The 17,890-nt window shown below is 41.9% G+C and overlaps 1 protein-coding gene across 1 annotated transcript; it reads right to left on the minus strand.

Moving 5' to 3' along the window:
- Positions 1 to 197: 197 nt before the first annotated feature.
- Positions 198 to 15,976, minus strand: hgfac (HGF activator; the record flags this gene model as incomplete). The annotated part of the gene is made up of 14 exons (XM_083993110.1): positions 15,848 to 15,976; positions 15,685 to 15,748; positions 15,298 to 15,391; positions 12,500 to 12,573; positions 12,221 to 12,364; positions 11,085 to 11,216; positions 8,577 to 8,687; positions 7,837 to 8,011; positions 6,905 to 7,002; positions 4,989 to 5,253; positions 4,030 to 4,169; positions 3,517 to 3,657; positions 1,268 to 1,410; positions 198 to 377 (listed from the first exon to the last, which is right to left on the minus strand). Exons 1-14 carry the CDS (start codon positions 15,905 to 15,907, stop codon positions 198 to 200), a joined length of 1,821 nt encoding a protein of 606 aa, XP_083849236.1. The 5' UTR covers positions 15,908 to 15,976.
- Positions 15,977 to 17,890: the final 1,914 nt, after the last annotated feature.

Here is a 17,890-nt window from a genome sequence, read left to right on the forward strand (position 1 = left end):
TGGAGTAACGTTTAACTGCCTTAAAGATTGACCTTTAAATCGACACCCAAAACTTAATAAGTCAATAAAGGTTTATTCAGTTACAAAATGTTTCACAGTTAAAAAAGATAATCTTTATACTTCCACAAGTATTACAATAAAAATAACAGTTACAATATAATACAGTACAATATTTAACATTTAATGTCCAAGTCATTTCAATTTACAAAGTTTTTTCGTTTACGTTTGATCACTGAATTGATCCAGTCGATATAGTTCACTACTTTAGTGTAAACACCAGGCTTATCGGTGCGCCCGCAGCCCTCTCCCCAGCTGATGATCCCATACAGGAAGCTGACATCATTCCTCGCACAGGCCAGAGGGCCCCCGGAGTCGCCCTGGGGAAAAAACCACACACACATTAAGTACATACAGTCAGCGCACACGAATAAACATACATGGACAGATCAAAGCGGACGCACACAAACAGCTGAATCACACACTTCAACTTCATATATCACTGGGACCTGCTCTCTGCCCACGAGGTAAACACTTCACAACTGTGACATTTCATTTAAGAGAAAGGAGCTTAAATATTTTACACAGCAGGTTGATGGGGTCGTCTGGCACCAGATTTCAGCCCAGTGCTAACTTCCCCCTGCAGCTCACTCCTGGGGGGAGGGAAGGGGATCCCTGCTGCCATCTGAAGTGCTGTTTCATTACTCTAACACCTCGAGACAACTTTCTGAAATCGACCCTTCGCAGAGCTCAGGTGTGTATTTTGCTCAGAACACTTCATGATCAATTGAAAGCAAAAAAAAGGAAAACAAATGTAAGAGTTGCAATAGATTTTCAGGTTCAAACTTACATTTTACACAATATTAAACTCAAATGAACTCTTAAGTATAAGGTAAGATAAGATAAGATATGTGATCCTTTGTCCCACAGTGAGTAAATTTACAAGGTTGCAGCAGAAATGTATAGCACAGATAATAAATAGCAATAGCAGCAGCAGCAGAGTATGATTGATGAATAATAAGAATAAGAAAAAAATATGTATGTATGTATGTATGTATATAATATATATATATATATACATAGGCTATCATATTTTGTGCTGAGAAAAGCTCTTGTTGTGGAGCCTGACAGCTGCAGGGAGAAAGGACCTGCGATAATGTGCCTTCACACATTCACACTGTATGGTTTACAGAAAACATTTAAAAGGTGTTACATATCAAACTTGATTTTATTTTGTAACATCACACACTGTCTTGAAATGCCGTCCTACCTGGCATGCGTCGGCACAGCCGTAGAGCCCGGCACAGATCATGTCGGTAGTGACATGGTTGCCGTAGACCTCCGGCTTCCTGCAGCTTTCGTGAGGGACCAGCCTGACTCCCGCCTCCTGTAGACTGGAGTATCCCTCCGCCTCTGTCGAATCAAGCACAAACAACACCAGAGAGAAAGTCTAAATGTTTACTGCTGTTTGGGTTTCTTCACTTCTTTGTTCAATTATATCGGGTACGAGCTGGATTCGAGGCCCCAGCGCACACATGGTCCACCCACACAGGTGAGTTCACCACGGTTGTTGCCTCATTAGACTGGTCTCCAGGCTGTGGAGGTGTGGGTAGGCCGGGATTGATCTGACATCTCCCTCACTCTACACCGTCTTCATAGTCAGTAGTAAAGTTTTTTGGCAACATAAGGCTCCTGTCATTCACTCCATATGAGTCTAGCTTCAGTTAGCCGGCTATTCAGCTTCAGAACTCCTCTGCTGGATCAATCCTCACATGGTAACACACAATAAAACCCCTGTCATCACCAGTATGTGTTTAATAAAAAACACTTTTATACCATTAAGTACAGTACCTGAAATCTTAAAATTTATCTAGATTTATTGGCTGGACTCTAGCATCTGCCTGTTCACAGTAAATGTAGAATATACTGTTGTAAGTAGCTGTCCAAGATGGCAGACATAGTAAATCATGTGGGAACAAGAGACTTATAACTAGTTGAAGTAACTGAGTGGGTGCATGAAGTCTCAAAGTGAAAAATGAACTCTAAATCCCTCTTTAACTTAATACTAAAATGACAATAAATCAATGCTGTTTCCATATCTCACAAAAGGAAGGTCTAATAATAGCTTGTGTGTTTGCTAAACCCCCAAATTCCTGAAAAAACAATAGCTGTTATGTCGTGTCACATAACGTTGTGTTACGTTAAGTTATGATACATAACGTTACCTTACATTATGTTACACTGCGTTACGTTACATATAACATTACAAGACTTTACATTATATTACGTTATGCTACGCTGCAAGTCTGGTCATTTTTCCACTGTTTTGCTAACCATCCTCCCGACCATGTGCATCTGTTTTCAACAAAGCCGGCAAGAAAGCAAACGATGGAGCGCTGGATAATGTTATTTATGATGTGTATATTTATGTAGACCTATCTGTCATAAACAAGAGATTATGGGTTACGGGGCATGTTTGTGTTGCGGTGCCACTAAGACGAGATCTAGGACACTGGGTGGGAGGCGCTAATCTTGCAAGTTTGGTATTTGACCATCACAATTACTCCAAAATTGTTAAATTAATGTAAATATGTAGCATAGTTAAAGCAGAAGTAAGCGATATTTTTGTGTTAATATAAGTCTTAAATAGTTATATCTTCCGACAGCAATCACTTACATAGAGTGTTTGGACCGAAACACGGGTCTGTCAGTCACTCTGCTCTGCTCTGAGCCGAGGAGAAAACTTTTCTCGTATCCTACAAGTTTTATCCAATGAGGAGAGAGAACGGCATGAAGGGCTGTGTGTGCAGCCAAGGGATGCGCCTGAATGTGGTGACGTAGGGACGAGGGCGGGGGCTGCTAACTCCATCGGCTGACAAGACGTTATGGTGCGTTCAAGGCAACCCGTAACTCGTGTTTTTCCGACCTGTGAAGTCGTACCAGTTCGATCTGGTACGAGTTCACGGGTCGGAAGTTACGAGTGGCCGTTATAGTGACTTTCACGGGTAAAACAGGTCGGAAAAACACGAGTGGGTTGCCTGGAACGCTACAAAGTCGTAAGTCGTGACTTGAAGCTGTAATTTACGGTTTCAAAAGCCTGCCTGGAACGCAGCATTAGCCAAAACGACCGGATCGCTTACTTCTGCTTTAAGGTAAAAATCTTGCATAGTTCCTCTTTAAGTCTTACGTTTTAATGCTATATGCTATGTTTCTATTCTCTGCCGTGAAATATCTTTATGTGCAAACTTAGTCACTGATTTGCAAGTAGCTGCAGCGACCAGGCCTGGACCTCAACTGTCAAAATAAAGTTTCTAACACCTCGGCACCCTGACAATAAAGACAAAACTTTGGTCCGAGCGAAGCAAAAGTGCAAACAAACACAGCGACTCTGCTCTGGCAGTTCCTCGTGTAAACAAATAAACCATTAACGACACACATTGAACAGGGTGAATGTGATCTGTTGTTGTGATGACACTGAAGTGAAGCAGCACTGCCGTGATGACTCGGCCGGTCACTCACTCTCATGCATATGTCCCCAGCCGCTAATGGTGCAGCAGTAGCCGTCGGGGAACGTCATGTCCCTGTCTGGGAGACAGATGGGCGCGATGAAGGGGGTTCTCCTCACACAGCGGCCGTCCTGCTTCTTCAGCTTGATCAGAACTGCCAACGGAGATGCAACGTTTACAGAGAGACACTGAGAAGCTTAAGTGATGAAGCAAGTGGTAGACTTGGAGACTCCGCTGCACAGTGAAACCACCACACCCAACTGTCAGTGTGTGTGTGTGTGTGTGTGTGTGTGTGTGTGTGTGTGTGTGTGTGTGTGTGTGTGTGTGTGTGTGTGTTCATGCGGGGGAGCGCAGGGACACAGCTGTTCAGTGACGCACAGCTGTGCACGCAGACCGGGGTCTTAAGTGAGTTTGTGTGTTTCTGAATGGGGACAGGAGGTCTTCTAGTTTATGTGAGTCATTGGTGTGTGTGTGTGTGTGTGTGTATGTGTGTGTGTGTGTGTTTGTGCGTGCAATTAATGATTACCAATGTCATGTAGCGTTGGATTAAACACTGAGAACTGTTTTGGAAAGATGTACTCCTCCACTCCAAACGTCCTGGTGTTGGGATCGGTGACGTTGAACCTCTGCTGGCCGAGCACCACGCGGATCTGAGACTTCAGCGGACTGGGAGAGGAGGACATATTTTTTTTATTATTAATGGATGCACTCACAACACTGTCCATCTGTCCAACACTTTTTAGTCCAGATACAACTTATCTCCACAACTGCTGGCTGCATTTCCCTGAAGTGTTTAGAGTCTCCAGACGGCGAATCCAGACACAGACCATGACCTCTCTTTAACCACCAACATTAACTCGTCTGTTCCACATTTGCAGAACAGACACCGAACATGATCATGTGGACTCTTGTTCTGCTCCAGACAAAGTTCAGCTGGTAAGGAAAGCTGAGCAGCGGATGAATGTTTAAAAGAAGGGCCCTCGCAGATTCCCAAGGATAAAAGAGTCTTTTTGCAATCTGCACCTTACGTCCAATCGGACGATTTAATGGTTTAACAAAAGATCTCTGAACTTGAGCAGCGACAACAGATGCCTGTTTGTTGACATCAGGTTTGCACGTAAACAGCATCTGTGCATGTGATGTTTTTAGGTTTTCCTCGAACTGGATGCTGTTCTAAATATAGTCTGTTCATAAAGCTGTGAAGCTGAGGGGGTCAAAGTCTTTAAATGACGGGCCTTTTGAGCCGCGGCCTCCTACAACAGTCAGAAAACATCTCAGAGAGAAGAACACTCTGAGCAAAAGCACGTTTTCTGAAGGTTGATGTTTTGGGTTTTTTTACAAACTGCAGCTGAAAAGCACTCCCGAGGACACAAAATGTATTTTCAGAGGCACATTGTTTTGCACATTATGACATTATGTAGAGTATATTGGCTCTTGGCTTGTTCTGCAGTGACATAAATAGAAATCATCCGTTGCATGACGTACTTGCGGAAGAAGCAGTGCGCTGCGGAGACGACCCAGCAGGAGGAGATGAGGTTGCCGGCGCAGAAGTCTGACTGTCCGATGTAAATCGCTGCCATCCAGGGGTGCGTACCCGGCAGAGCGGAGGTTCCACCCATTATCCTCCCTCTTGCTATCGACAACCTCTTCTTGTGCTTTTTCCCACACACGGGCTTCTTCGTCGGCTTGCGGGGGCTAGGTTTTTTAATGTCGGGCAGGACATTTAATGGGATAATCCTCCTAGAAGAGACTGCATGAAGAAACAAGTGCATAATTATATATAATTAAATCCTTCTATAAACTTCAATTTTATAACAAGAGCTGGAACAGGCTGAAATAAACCGTTTCACAACTGGAATATTTTTGCAGCTCACTCCCTAAATACCTCTCCTGAATATTTTTCAATATTCCTCTCTGGCTGATTCCCTCCCTGCATGAGGCAATAAAGCTGCTCTGTGTGGTGGTAATGTCAGGGTAACAGAGCATCTCCGAGCTGCAAATCATATGCTGAGGAGGGCGAAACAGATGGAACAAGCTTGTGGATTCTGTGCATACCCCTGGCGCCCTGACAAACGGCCAACTGTGCCAAATCCCACTCACCACACGAACATTTGGCTCCTCCACCTGACATGACATGTTGATTCACTGTGACTCATGCCTTATTTCCCCCACTATCTCATCTAGCCCACGTTTAGAAAAAAACAAAAAAGGCAGTGAGCTCGGCTGAATCCAGCTTTTCAGAGCAGCATGACTCCGCAGATCAGCTGTGATCTCTACGCTTTTTATTTAATCAGGCTGAGTCAATAAGACATCACATGATGCAGCATGGAAAGCCATAATTCATATTCTGCATATTTCATAATAATGAGATGAATATTCAAATGAGGATGTAAATGAGGACGGCTTATGTTGGCCATGACTGTTCAACGCAAGGCAGCTTAAAGACAATTCATGCAAAGACAGAAACATGCCACAAATTCAGAAAACAGCTTCATCATATTAACAACACATGAGCCTCTAAAACTACACAACACAACAGAAGTGTTTCCGGGGACACGAACAAGTGTCGGACCCAGCTGGGCCATGCTTCTTGACTTTAGAAGTTGTGAAGATGCTACCTTTTAGTGGTGGATGAAAATAAGGTGAGTTTGTTTGATTTATTATAACATCTATAACACATAATTCACATCTTAGTGTAAATATGCACTGTTAGCTTAGCTTAAGCCTTTAGCCGGGTCCGTCCACTTTTTGTGTCCCTGGAAACACTTCCTTAATGTTGTGAGGGTTGTTTTATTTTTGCGAAATGTGAAAATGTTGAACTTGTTTTCTGAATTTGTACAATAGTTGAGCCCTCAGGGCCACCGTAGAAGCTAGATGATGCGGGTCCATGCCTATGTTCCCACAGCCTTATGTTCCCACAGTTCTAAGATTTTTCTCAAAATTAGGCCCTATGTTCCCACTGGACTCTCTCTACCTATCTGGACTCTATCTATCTGGCCTGTCTAGCCTCTACCGGGTCTTTTTACTAAACTTAACCAACTCTTTTCTTCATTGCCTAAACCCAACCAATGGTGGGACCAAAGGGCTGTGGGAACATAGGGCCTAATTTTCAGTGACAACAAAAGTTAGAAATGTGGGAACATAAGGCTGTGGGAACATAGGAATGACCCCGATGATGCAATGCCATCCTTCATAAAAACATTCAGAAAACAAACCTTTTTCGTCAAGATTCATAAACAGTGGAAGCAAAGGATGAAAGCAAAATGAAGCTGTCTTGAATATGCCTGACTAAGCTAATAGATAATGACGCCTTTACTATAAACTTGCTATAATTAAAAATAAATTACAGTTTGAAACAAAAATCGCTGTTAAAACCACTCTCCTGTGTCCTGTCTACTCACACACAGACATCACACAGGAGGGGACGTCGCAGTACTCCCAGGAGATGGCACCGTCAATTAGTGTGTAGCACCACGGCTTCTTGTCCCCATCTGGGTTTCTGCACACACACACACACACACAAACACAGTGGACAGAGTTTGTGTAGGTGTGGCATTGCTGTTTTTTTTTTTTTTTTTTTACCACTAAGCATTACCCACAGGCCTCACAGGGACACTGGTTTTTATTTCTCACCAAGCCTCACACTCTGATTTTTTGTGTTTTTTCTCTTGTAAGAAGGTTTCATTGATATAAAAGCTCCCATGTGCAACTGTCCCAGTGATAATTGCAATTGAGCCGTCTGAGCCAGAGTCAGTCTGATCCTGTGTGTTTTTTGCCCAGTATTTTCTCGAAATTGGCTCTTTGATGTTTGGGACATTTCAGGGCATATAGCTACTATTTGCTGTGGGCATATGGCTGCTAGGTAGTCATAGCAACAACAACAACAACTGAAAGCAGTAATAGAAGAGGAGGAAATGTGCTACAGATAAGACTTTTTTTCTTTCTTTTTTTTTTAATCATAGACAGGGTGGATTCACTATGAAGCATCTTTATCGTTCCTGGTGGGTTTATGGTGGCTGGTTGCCTCTGAGTGGATGTCATTTGAGAGCTCATGCATGTAAGTGACGAGTGTTGGCACGTGAACTCCACAGATAAGGGGGCAGGACTGGCAGAGAGCTTTGGTAACGCAGGGTAAAGTTGGGTATTTCAGCTTTAAAATAGATTTTAGGGGGGAGAAAAAAAAAAAAGGGAGAGGAAATCTGGTTTTGCAGATAAGCCGTGAATAAAACTGTGAAGTCGTATTCAGGAGGAATCTTTCATTTGTTGTGATACTACCAGAAATATACAGCAGCAGGATGTCTTAGCACAAACACAAACACACACACGCACACACCTGCAGTAGGCATGCTCCCCGAGGCCCCTGATGGACGATGCGACCAGCGTGCCCACGTGGATCTCGTCATGCAGCAGGTCCGAGTTCCACGGCAGGCAGCGGGCGCCGGACGCGGTGGTGTTCACCAGCCCTCGGTAACGCTTCCCCCTGCTGCTATAGCACTCTGCCTCCGGCTCTGCACCCACACACACACACACACACACACACACATGCATTCTGGCTAAAAAACCACGGACGGAAGCGCACTGCGATTTCAGCCGTGTCTAGGTTTTTCCACAGGCCGACGCAGGTATGTAAACAATATGAAAGAAACCAGAGTGTTTGCGGATGCAGATGAGTATCTGTGCGATGACAGATCCCCTTTCTTTCACATTGGAATCAGTCAGAACAAGTCCGGGGATAAAAACTCTCTCTTTCTCTCTCTGCGTGCATTAACAGTTACAGCAACTGAGGACAAGTTTGGCAGCTTGCTCATGTCTTCACCTGCTATTATTAATCAAACCATTTTCACAAACACACACACATACACACACATGCATGAACACGCATGCAGTGTATGAACATGCACATGAAACAAATGCACAGAGCGAACACACGAAGACTGTGAGGTGCACACACATAAGACCTGCTCTGATGATGCACATGTGTGACTCCTGTTATCCATTGTTTTCCACATGATGAGTGATAATACTGATGATAATTAGTGAGAGCAAACAGTGTCACACAGTCTCTCTACTCACCGAAGCTACAGTCTGCTCCGCCGTAGCCGCGCCGGCAGTTGCAAACCTCCTTGCCGGTGCTGGTGATCAGTCGACACGTTCCCTCATTTCGACAAGGGTTCCTCCGGCACGCTGGATACATCAAGACACGCACTCTTAAAACCACACATTCAAATCTTTCAAGCATGTACAAGATGAATTCCTGCATTAGTATGAAACAGCTTAAATCTAAGTTTAACTGCAGCCATTATGAATACTTAGATAGATGATCATAAACTTTTATCAGCATCATCTGAGTTCACCGAGTTCAAAGCTGCACTATTCAGTATTTTCATTTTAACAGTGGGCCCAAGTAGAGTCACAGGAGCTGCCGGTAGAGACAAGCCCAAAGACTTTTTTAACACATCTCTGCAGTTTCCCCCCTCAGCTCTGCAGCTTTCACCTCATTGCTTTGGTTTCCTGCCCTGGAACTTGTTTATTATTTCAGTTCAGTCTCATTACTCTCATCAGCACTGTTTTTATTTGCAGCGGTCACCTCTGATAAACCTACTGTACCGTGTGCCGCCAGCTCTGTAACCACATGGCAGACAGGCAATGTTAGCAGCCGGCTGGTAGATCAAATGGAGCATTTAACAGTTAGAGTCAGATGTGATAAGTGTGTAAATAGGTAACAATTCACTGTGGCAAATGTTTTAGAGAGAAACTATGCTGATCTGGACGCTTTTTCTCCATTTTAGTCGTTTTTTTCCCAACAGAGCTCCCCCTACGGTTTCCGAGTGCATATTTTGACTTTCGTAAAAACTCTGGACCAACGTCTACTAAGGTGGGTATTGTTCAACATTTTGCCATATTAGCCCATTGCCATAATCCCTATAGTCATAGTAGTAGGTTTGTTACCTTTAATTGTCGGTGCAAGCTATTTTTAGAACGGCGGAGCAGAGCCGCGAGCTGCTCAGAGCTACGCTACGGAGGCTAATGGGATTTCTTGGTTTCCTTCATCAAACTCAACCTGCACATTCACCACGCTATGAGATAATAACGGAACGTTACGAGACAGAGTTGTTTATGGAGGTAAATGCAGAGACTGCTTGCCGAAAAACTGCCCCTGACAGAAACGTGCATCAGCGGTTTTGCATGAATTTACCATGAAAAAGACTCAGTTTCGTAACATTCTGTTATTATCTCATAGCATTCATGGACAATTTGTCCACAAGAGCGTTTTGGAGTTGTTGGATTGTGTATTTGATGAGTTTGATAAGGGAAACCAAGAAATCCCATGAGCCTCCATAGTGTAGCTCTGAGCAGTTCTGCTCCGCCGTTCTACAAATATCTTGCACCGACAATAAAGGTAACAAACCTTCTGCTATGACTATAGGGATTATGGCAATAGGCCAATTTGCCAAAATGTTGAACTATCCCTTTAACAAGAGATTACGGGGTGTGTTTGTGTCATAGTGCCGTGAAGCAGTCCATGTTTCTCACGAGACGAGATCTAGGACACCAGGTCGAAGGCTCTGATCTTGCAAGGTTGGTTTTCGGCAGAGAGATGCTAGGTGGAGGACAGAGAGCCTCCATTCTCCCCATAACAAGTCATTTAACCATCGCAATTACTCCAGAGCTGTTTAATTAAGGTGCAAACCTTGCATAGTTCCTCTTTAATGTGATTAAATGTCAGTATTGTACAGCTCTTTACACTGGCACCAGCTAAATAAATCTCTGCACTGAAATACACTATTTAATTTGCACAGCACAAACGGGCCAAAATGTGTTTGAAACTGAATAATTCAACTAAAATGTGTTGCAACATCTGCCACATCTGAGTCCATAAAGATCATAGTGTTAAACGCTGCAATAAAAGGTGACTTCATCCTCTTCAAAATATTTGAGTTCAAATCAGCCAACATATAAAATTGTCTCGGTAAAAAAAAGAAAAATCATCCAATTTCAGCTGCAAACCGAGTCAAGGCACATTCAGGTGCACTCAGCTAAAAGGAAACCTTTTTTATCAGGACCAGTGTAAGACTAACCCCTACCATCATGACATGAAGCAGTTTCGGTTCAGGGAGCATGAAACCACCTCGCTTCTGCTCACTCCTTTATGCCAGAGAATCTGTTAAGATGAAAGCACCTCATGGACCCATGGGGTGTGTCCTAAAACACCGTTCCTGAGTCACGGTGAGTCATATAATCTGTCTTTTCATCCATGGCGAAGTTCCTCTTGTAACTATGGAGCTGTGATCAAAGAGGGGGTAGGACCTGTCTCTCCTATATTCTACTAAGTGGTGATTTTGGAGGAGGAAAAAAGGGATTTCTCCAGGCTAGGAGGAGATCTGATACTTTTTTTTTTTTTTTTACTTTTTTTGAGACATGAAAAAGTTGTGTAACAAAAAAAAAGTTGTCTTATATATCATGTTATGTGAACTACTAAAAGAAACATGCAGTGCCTGCTGGGAATATATATCATTCTTAGTTCATGGTGCCAAAAAACAAGACACGGCTGGAACAGAAAAACAAAAGCTGACATCTTACTTGTGTAGCGGACTCTTTCACACTTGATTTCCCCTGCCACACATGTGCACTGTTCCACGTTGCGGAGGTGAATTCGTCCCCAAGACTCTCCGGTGTCATAATAGCGCAGGTGTACGATTTCATAGCATTTCTCTGAAGGGCCGACACACAACACACAAAAGGCAATAGGTTTGAAATGTGAGAGGTGATTGAAGAGCTCAGTGGAGCGTACAGAGCAAACTCTTGCTAGCTGAGCTGTGTGCCATGCATTCAGAGTGGATACCAAGTGTTTTTCTTATGTTTATGTTTTATTGTTTTGGTAGCGAGCGATTCAAATGCTGGGTGAGACCTATGTGCACATGACTCATGACTGATTTTTCCATTTCGCCCTGGAACTTGGCTGGAACTAAAGATGATATCTCTTCAGCGGAGACAAGAGAGTTTGAGTGATTCTTTTACCTTGGCGAAAAAAAGACACCGTTTCAACATCCCATAAACCTTTGAGCATTTTGAAAAGCATGGAATTTTAAAAGCATATTAAATACGTTTTTTAAATAGTAAATATAGGAAGGTCGCAACAATAAAAACTCACTCAGAGGTCAGCTTATCTTAGGAATCTTAACTGATCTGACTCAGTCCATTCAGGTTTCTTAAATACATTATTTCATTATTTCAGCATCTTTATGAGAACAGAGTTGTACTGTATATTCCCTCTTTTCATTTCTTATGTAACTGACTCAAGTTTAAAACAACTCCATGACAACTGAACGACCTCTATAATGAAGACTATGATGCATGGAAAAAGCTAGTAAGTGGGTATTATATTAAAGTTATTTTATGGGGAGTGAAATCTAGAGTAGATTAACTCCTAACGCTGTTGCCATGCTTCCCGTAAACAATATGACTACGATGATAAAAATGTGTTGGCATGTTTTGAGGAATCATTTCCTGGCCAATTCTTCTGTTTCCTTCTGTGGCTGTCAGGTGATTGGCAGTTAGCAGCCTATTGTGCACATACATAGATGATAAAAAAAAAAGGGTTTGGGCCGTTATTAACTATAGGCTAGTTGCTAAGACTGAATGAATGGTAAAATATGAAAAGCAGTTTCATTATAATTTGAACTATACATAACAATATCGGTAGTCTGGATACGTACTCTGCTCACACAGTGTCCCAGAGAAGCCCTCAGGACAGGAGCACTCGAACGTGCGATCCCTTGGGATGAGCGTGCAGACGCCGCCGTTCTGGCACGGGTTCACCTTACATGGATCTGTGTCTTTGCGAGACGTGTGGATGGAAACTGTAACACACCAATGAACAAAACCATAATTAGAGGATGAACAAGAGCAATACACAGCATTTCTGGTAATGATGATAATACCACATTTTCTAAGAGGGAATTAACTTTAAAATAAAAAATATATAAATATATAACCATTTGGCTGAGTTTTCTCCAGTGCACAGTAGCCCCCCAACCGGTCCCGATCAAAGTTATGAGTAACAGAGCACCTGTGGGAGAGGAAACAGACGAGTGGCACAGTCACGAGCAAGTCACCTGGATTACAAACCGACTGTGAAATTAGGGTTGGGTAATATGACGATATGCACCGTGAGAGTTTAATTTTGGCATAGTTGTTTGTGGGTGATTTTGGAAGTCAACCAGAACAGCTCCTTTAAGGCAATATAATATGAGCCGCATGTCCGTTCAGCACTTTAGTCTGATGTAAAATATCCTTAAAAAAACAACTGGATTAATTTGTTTTCGTCTTGAACTGTCACCATCACCTGTCATCCCGCCATCTTGGCAAATATTAAACCTACATAACATCTACCTTCCTTCCCTATCTATCTATCTATCTATCTATCTATCTATCTATCTATCTATCTATCTATCTATCTATCTATCTATCTATCTATCTATCTATCTATCTATCTATCTATCCATCTGTCTATCTGTCTATCTATCTGTCTATCTATGTATCTGCTAGCACACACATGCCATGTGAAAACTACAGTAAAGTTACACATTACTGTATTTAGTGGAGATACTGAATATGTATGTTTCACATTTCTACTGCATACTGTATGCTCTTTGCAATTCTGATTTGTTCACAGCATTGTGCAAAGGAAAAATACACTACAGTCATCTACAACAAACATAAGAAACACTCTTTGGGTACAACTTTACGTAAACAATGTTGCAGTACATATAGTAACTGAACCTACAGAGTACTGTAAATCATTCCTGCACATCCAGACGTTCCAGTCACATTTTCATCTACATCACTCTGTCAATAGCGATGGAAACAGATTCAATATTCCCAAAGATACAGTAATGTCATCCTTACATTGTATCTCTTTCAACCTTATGCCATTGTTTGTAATGGGCTCAGTCTCTTCCAGCTCTGTGAGGTTGTCTTGTAATCCTATGTGATGCAGAGTAAAATTACAGTAATGTACAGTACATGTACTGCATCAACCATTATTACTGTAGTGTACAATACTGTAAAAGTGCTTCCTACTTGTAAAATGCTGTAGTACAGTACCGTACTGTAAAGATGGGAAATCTTTACTGTGGTTGCTGTAATACATTACAATACAGTAAATCTGTTCTCTAGTGAAGCTGTAAGTCTAAATGTAAATGTAAAAAAGTTCTTGTCCCACTGTATCTTATTGTAATGCCCCTGACACAATGACAGCAGTGCAGATTGTTTAGTGCTGAATTACTGTCCAATACCATACATACCTGTTGTTCCTTACTGTAAATATTTGAATAATTGAATTCACAGTGCTTCTCCCAACATTTAAAATTAGTTTGACAGATTTTGAAAACTAGTTCAACAATTTTGTATGTAATGACTCAAGCAATGAAATGAGGACTATTAGTTTTATAGGGAAAGACTATTCAACGTTCAAAAGTATAGTTCATTTTGACTGACATGACATAAACAAATGATAATGTTGTAAAACAGCAGAGAATTGTATGAGAGCAACTGATACATGTCCAAAAGCATTTGCAATTTGTTCAGAGGAAGGAGAAACTGCTACTATGATGTGGACAAATGACTACATGTTGTGGAGGTTGAACTAATAGTTATGAGAACTTTCATTCTGATCTGAGAATAGCACCAAAGCGACTGAGAAAAACTGTAACAGCTCCTCAATATATATATATATATATATATATACACATATATATATATATTTCAGTGTAAATATATTACACCAATATTGTGGCATTCAATCAATGTGAAATGTGCTTTTATCTACCCCTGAAGGTCGAACAGCAGCCAGATGAAAACCAGCACTGACTCTGTCAATCATCCAGTCTTTGGGTAAAAGTGAGGAAATGTCAGCATGAATCTGAATCTGCAGCACGTAGAGGAGAGCCCATGTAATCACTGAGGTTGATGAACACATCACACAAACAGCTGGGGTCATATCGCTCTACCCTTCATGTGTAGGTGGACAGGAGATGTTGGCCCATATGTAATTGCATACATGTTGCTCCAGCTTGTTGGCACCCACCCTTCCTGTCTCTAAAGAATGATGAAATCCCTTCGGCAAAGTCTGTTGCTGTGTGTGTTTTTTTCTACTCAAAATAAACATGTATATTAAAAAAAACTAGCTGTGTCACATTCAGAGGCAATAAAAACCCATGATGGTTTTATGTGACAGCTATTTACACGCCCTTAGGATAAACTTCATCTGGGTAATCAAGCAGGTTGTTTAATTCTACCTTATATCACCTCAGTTTATATCGCTGTACATCTGACGTTCCGGTGGTGGCACACACATCATTAGAAAGCCCGCTAATGATTCAGCAATGAGCAATTTAATAAAGACAATTATCTCATTACGTCGTTAAAATTGCATAATGTTTCCTAATGGCGGTGTTGCACAAATCCCTCGTCACTGTGAGCTGTAATTAGGTGACACTAGGCACAATTACACTCTTGCATCAGTGTCACATTGATGACTGCACTGTGTGTGTTTTGTTTTTAAATACCTTCGCTTTGTCGGATGGTGACGTAGAGAAGCGCTGTGGTTTTATGAGTGTACGTCTGAACAACACCAATTATGATGAGGCAGCACTTCCACAAGAATTGTCTCTTTTGTGTAATCAAAATGTGTGGTAACCTTCAAGTTCACACACACACATACACACTAGTGAGTGAGTGTTTGTGTAACCAAAACAGTCAATCCAGACAGGCTTGGTTAATGAAGACTCACCATGGTTTTGAAAACAGGACGGTGATGCAGTGATGGTGAATCCTTCCACCCTGACGAAATGGGAATTTACATTCTTTGCCTGTTGTAGTAAAAACTTGTAAACAGACAAAAGTTTTATTAGTGACTTTGAACGAACACAGATGGAACAACACACAATAACACAACAGAAAACATCCAAACTCTCACTTTCTCATGTAGTATTAAATCAACAACACAGATATTAAATGACAGATAACAGACCTGTCCAGGCACAGATTTATCTTGCACCACCGACTGTCTCAGTTACTCCAACACAAACTATATCAGATCAACTGTCCTTTTTTTCCTCTAAATTAAAGACAGAACTGAAGTTTTTTTTTTTTTTTAAAGGGGAAAAAAGTAGTTTACCTTTCCTGTTTTCCCTCCATGGCTCTTTGGAGATGTCTGTCTCATATCCTGGGACGAATATGCGCTGGAAATCCAGGAAGATCCACAGGTTGTTTTAACTTTTTTTTTCTTCTGCACGCACGATGGATTTAATAAATGAAATAAATAAATAAATAAAACTTACCGTCTGTGCACTGAATACACAAGGTAGTAGTAGTAGTAGGAGGAGTATCATGTATGCCATCAGAAAAGGTTGCAATCGGCTGCTGCTGCTGGTGCTGGTGTTGCCCTGCTGCTGTCCGGAGAGGCTTATTTCCTGAACTCGTAGGAGAGGGGTCTGAAGTGTGTCACGTTATATCTGTCAGTTTCAGAGTCCTCAGTCTGCTTTTGGTCATAGGAAACGTGGGAAATCCTGCAAGTATTATCCTGTCCCTCACAATATTGAGCTGGATTGAGTAAACCCGTTGCGTCATTAGGCTTGTCTATGTGCGAGGCGATATACCCTGGTGGCTGGTGTTCCCTCGGCACCTTCTCCGCAGACGCCCACGGTTTTTTTGGGGTTTTTTTTTTAATCATCGCAACTTATCGCCGGAGAGAAGAAGACGAAGAAGACAAGAGCAAAAGTTTCCAGAGGCAGGGGCGGAGGAGGGGGCGGGGCTGGGGGGGCACAGGGATCCTCCTGTCCTGTCCTGTCCTGCCTAAAACAGTCACTTTCAATAGTTGTCAGGTATATGTCATAGTTTTCTTTCTTTCTTTTTTCTTTTTTTTAAAGACGGTCTGATAAATAAATATTTGCATTATCTTAACTTGCTGCAAAGCGATTCACCCTGAACAAATTGTTTTAGTTCAGCACAAGTTGGCTACTGTTTGCTTAAGGTTTAAGGTGAAAAAAAAAATGGCACAAGTTCAGTCAAATGTGTCTTGGTTCTTGGTTGAACTCGGTCCAAGTCCATCCAAATCTGGCTCCCGCAGCCTTTGCCAGAACACAGCCGAGTGTGAGCCGACACTGAGCCGCAGTCGGTCCAGTCCTGCTGGTTCTTTCGGTCACTAATGTTTCTAACCAAACCAATAGAATGTGAAAGGAGATTAAATAAAATTTGGATATAAATGATTAATGATTTCAGATAAGTCAGTCAAATACACTCATCAGCCAAGTAGGCTAGTAAAAAAAAAAAAAAAAAAAAATTTAAACTGACTGTCTAAGCTAACTCATCAGTTATCTTACAAAGCAGCTAACAGGTTGGTTGAGCTAATGGTGTGTTTCATTTGTATTTGTTTCATTTGGAGCTTTCAGATGGATTTTTTAAATCTGAAGTCGGACCTTCCGATTTCCAGCGAAAATGGAAAGCACCACAAAACTACCATGACATTTAAATCATTACGTCAAAACTCCGTGAGTGACTCATTGTGTTTAACTTACTGTAAGTTAACTCAGCAGAAAATGTGGACACTGTTGTCCCCAAACTGTAGGAGGTGCAATACTCACTGGCTGACTAAAACACAAACTACATTGGGATACACGTGCACTGTTTTGCATTCAATCCTTTAAAAATGTGTTTGAGGTGGTACAGGTGTGTTTGCCGTTCAAAATTAGTGACCCAGCACTGAGGAACTTCCAGTTTTTAAGTCCAGACAAATTCAGATCTGGGGGTGTATCAACGGGATCTTGAAGGAATGTTCTGTTAATTGTGACAGTACCCTTGCATCCAGGAAGAAATTAACGTGAAGAGTGTAACAAACCCTAGCCTCGTGTGTTGTCAGCATTCCAGCAGTGACATGCTGTGTCAAGACAAACTCCCCAGTCCCATAATCCAACCTCTAATTTTCACCAGCTGTAACAATCCCTCTCCAGATGCTGGGCTAAGAATACGAACAGTAGGTTTTGACGGCTAAAGAGCACGTCCACGTGAGTAACCGGTCCTCAGGTGGGGGTGGTGTGTTTCCACAGAGGAAATTGTTCAACTAAGACAACTATACTGTTAATTATTGACAGTTTTGACTCTCAGCCATCGCACGTGGTTGACCAAATATGACAAGAAGGTCAATTCAGGAATGTCAATGTCTCATGTGAGACTTTGTTTTGTAAAATCCAACAGAAGGATAATTGAGCTAGAGGTCAGAACGGGACGGTGAGGATGTTTCTCTGCTGCCAGGATTTAAAAAAATACCAGGACAAATGTACAAAAGAGAATCACGTCCGTTTTCTTGGAATTACAGCCATCAAAGC

The sequence above is a fragment of the Trachurus trachurus genome, assembly GCF_905171665.1.
Source record: "Trachurus trachurus genome assembly, chromosome: 18".
NCBI classification, from domain to species: Eukaryota; Metazoa; Chordata; class Actinopteri; order Carangiformes; family Carangidae; genus Trachurus; species Trachurus trachurus.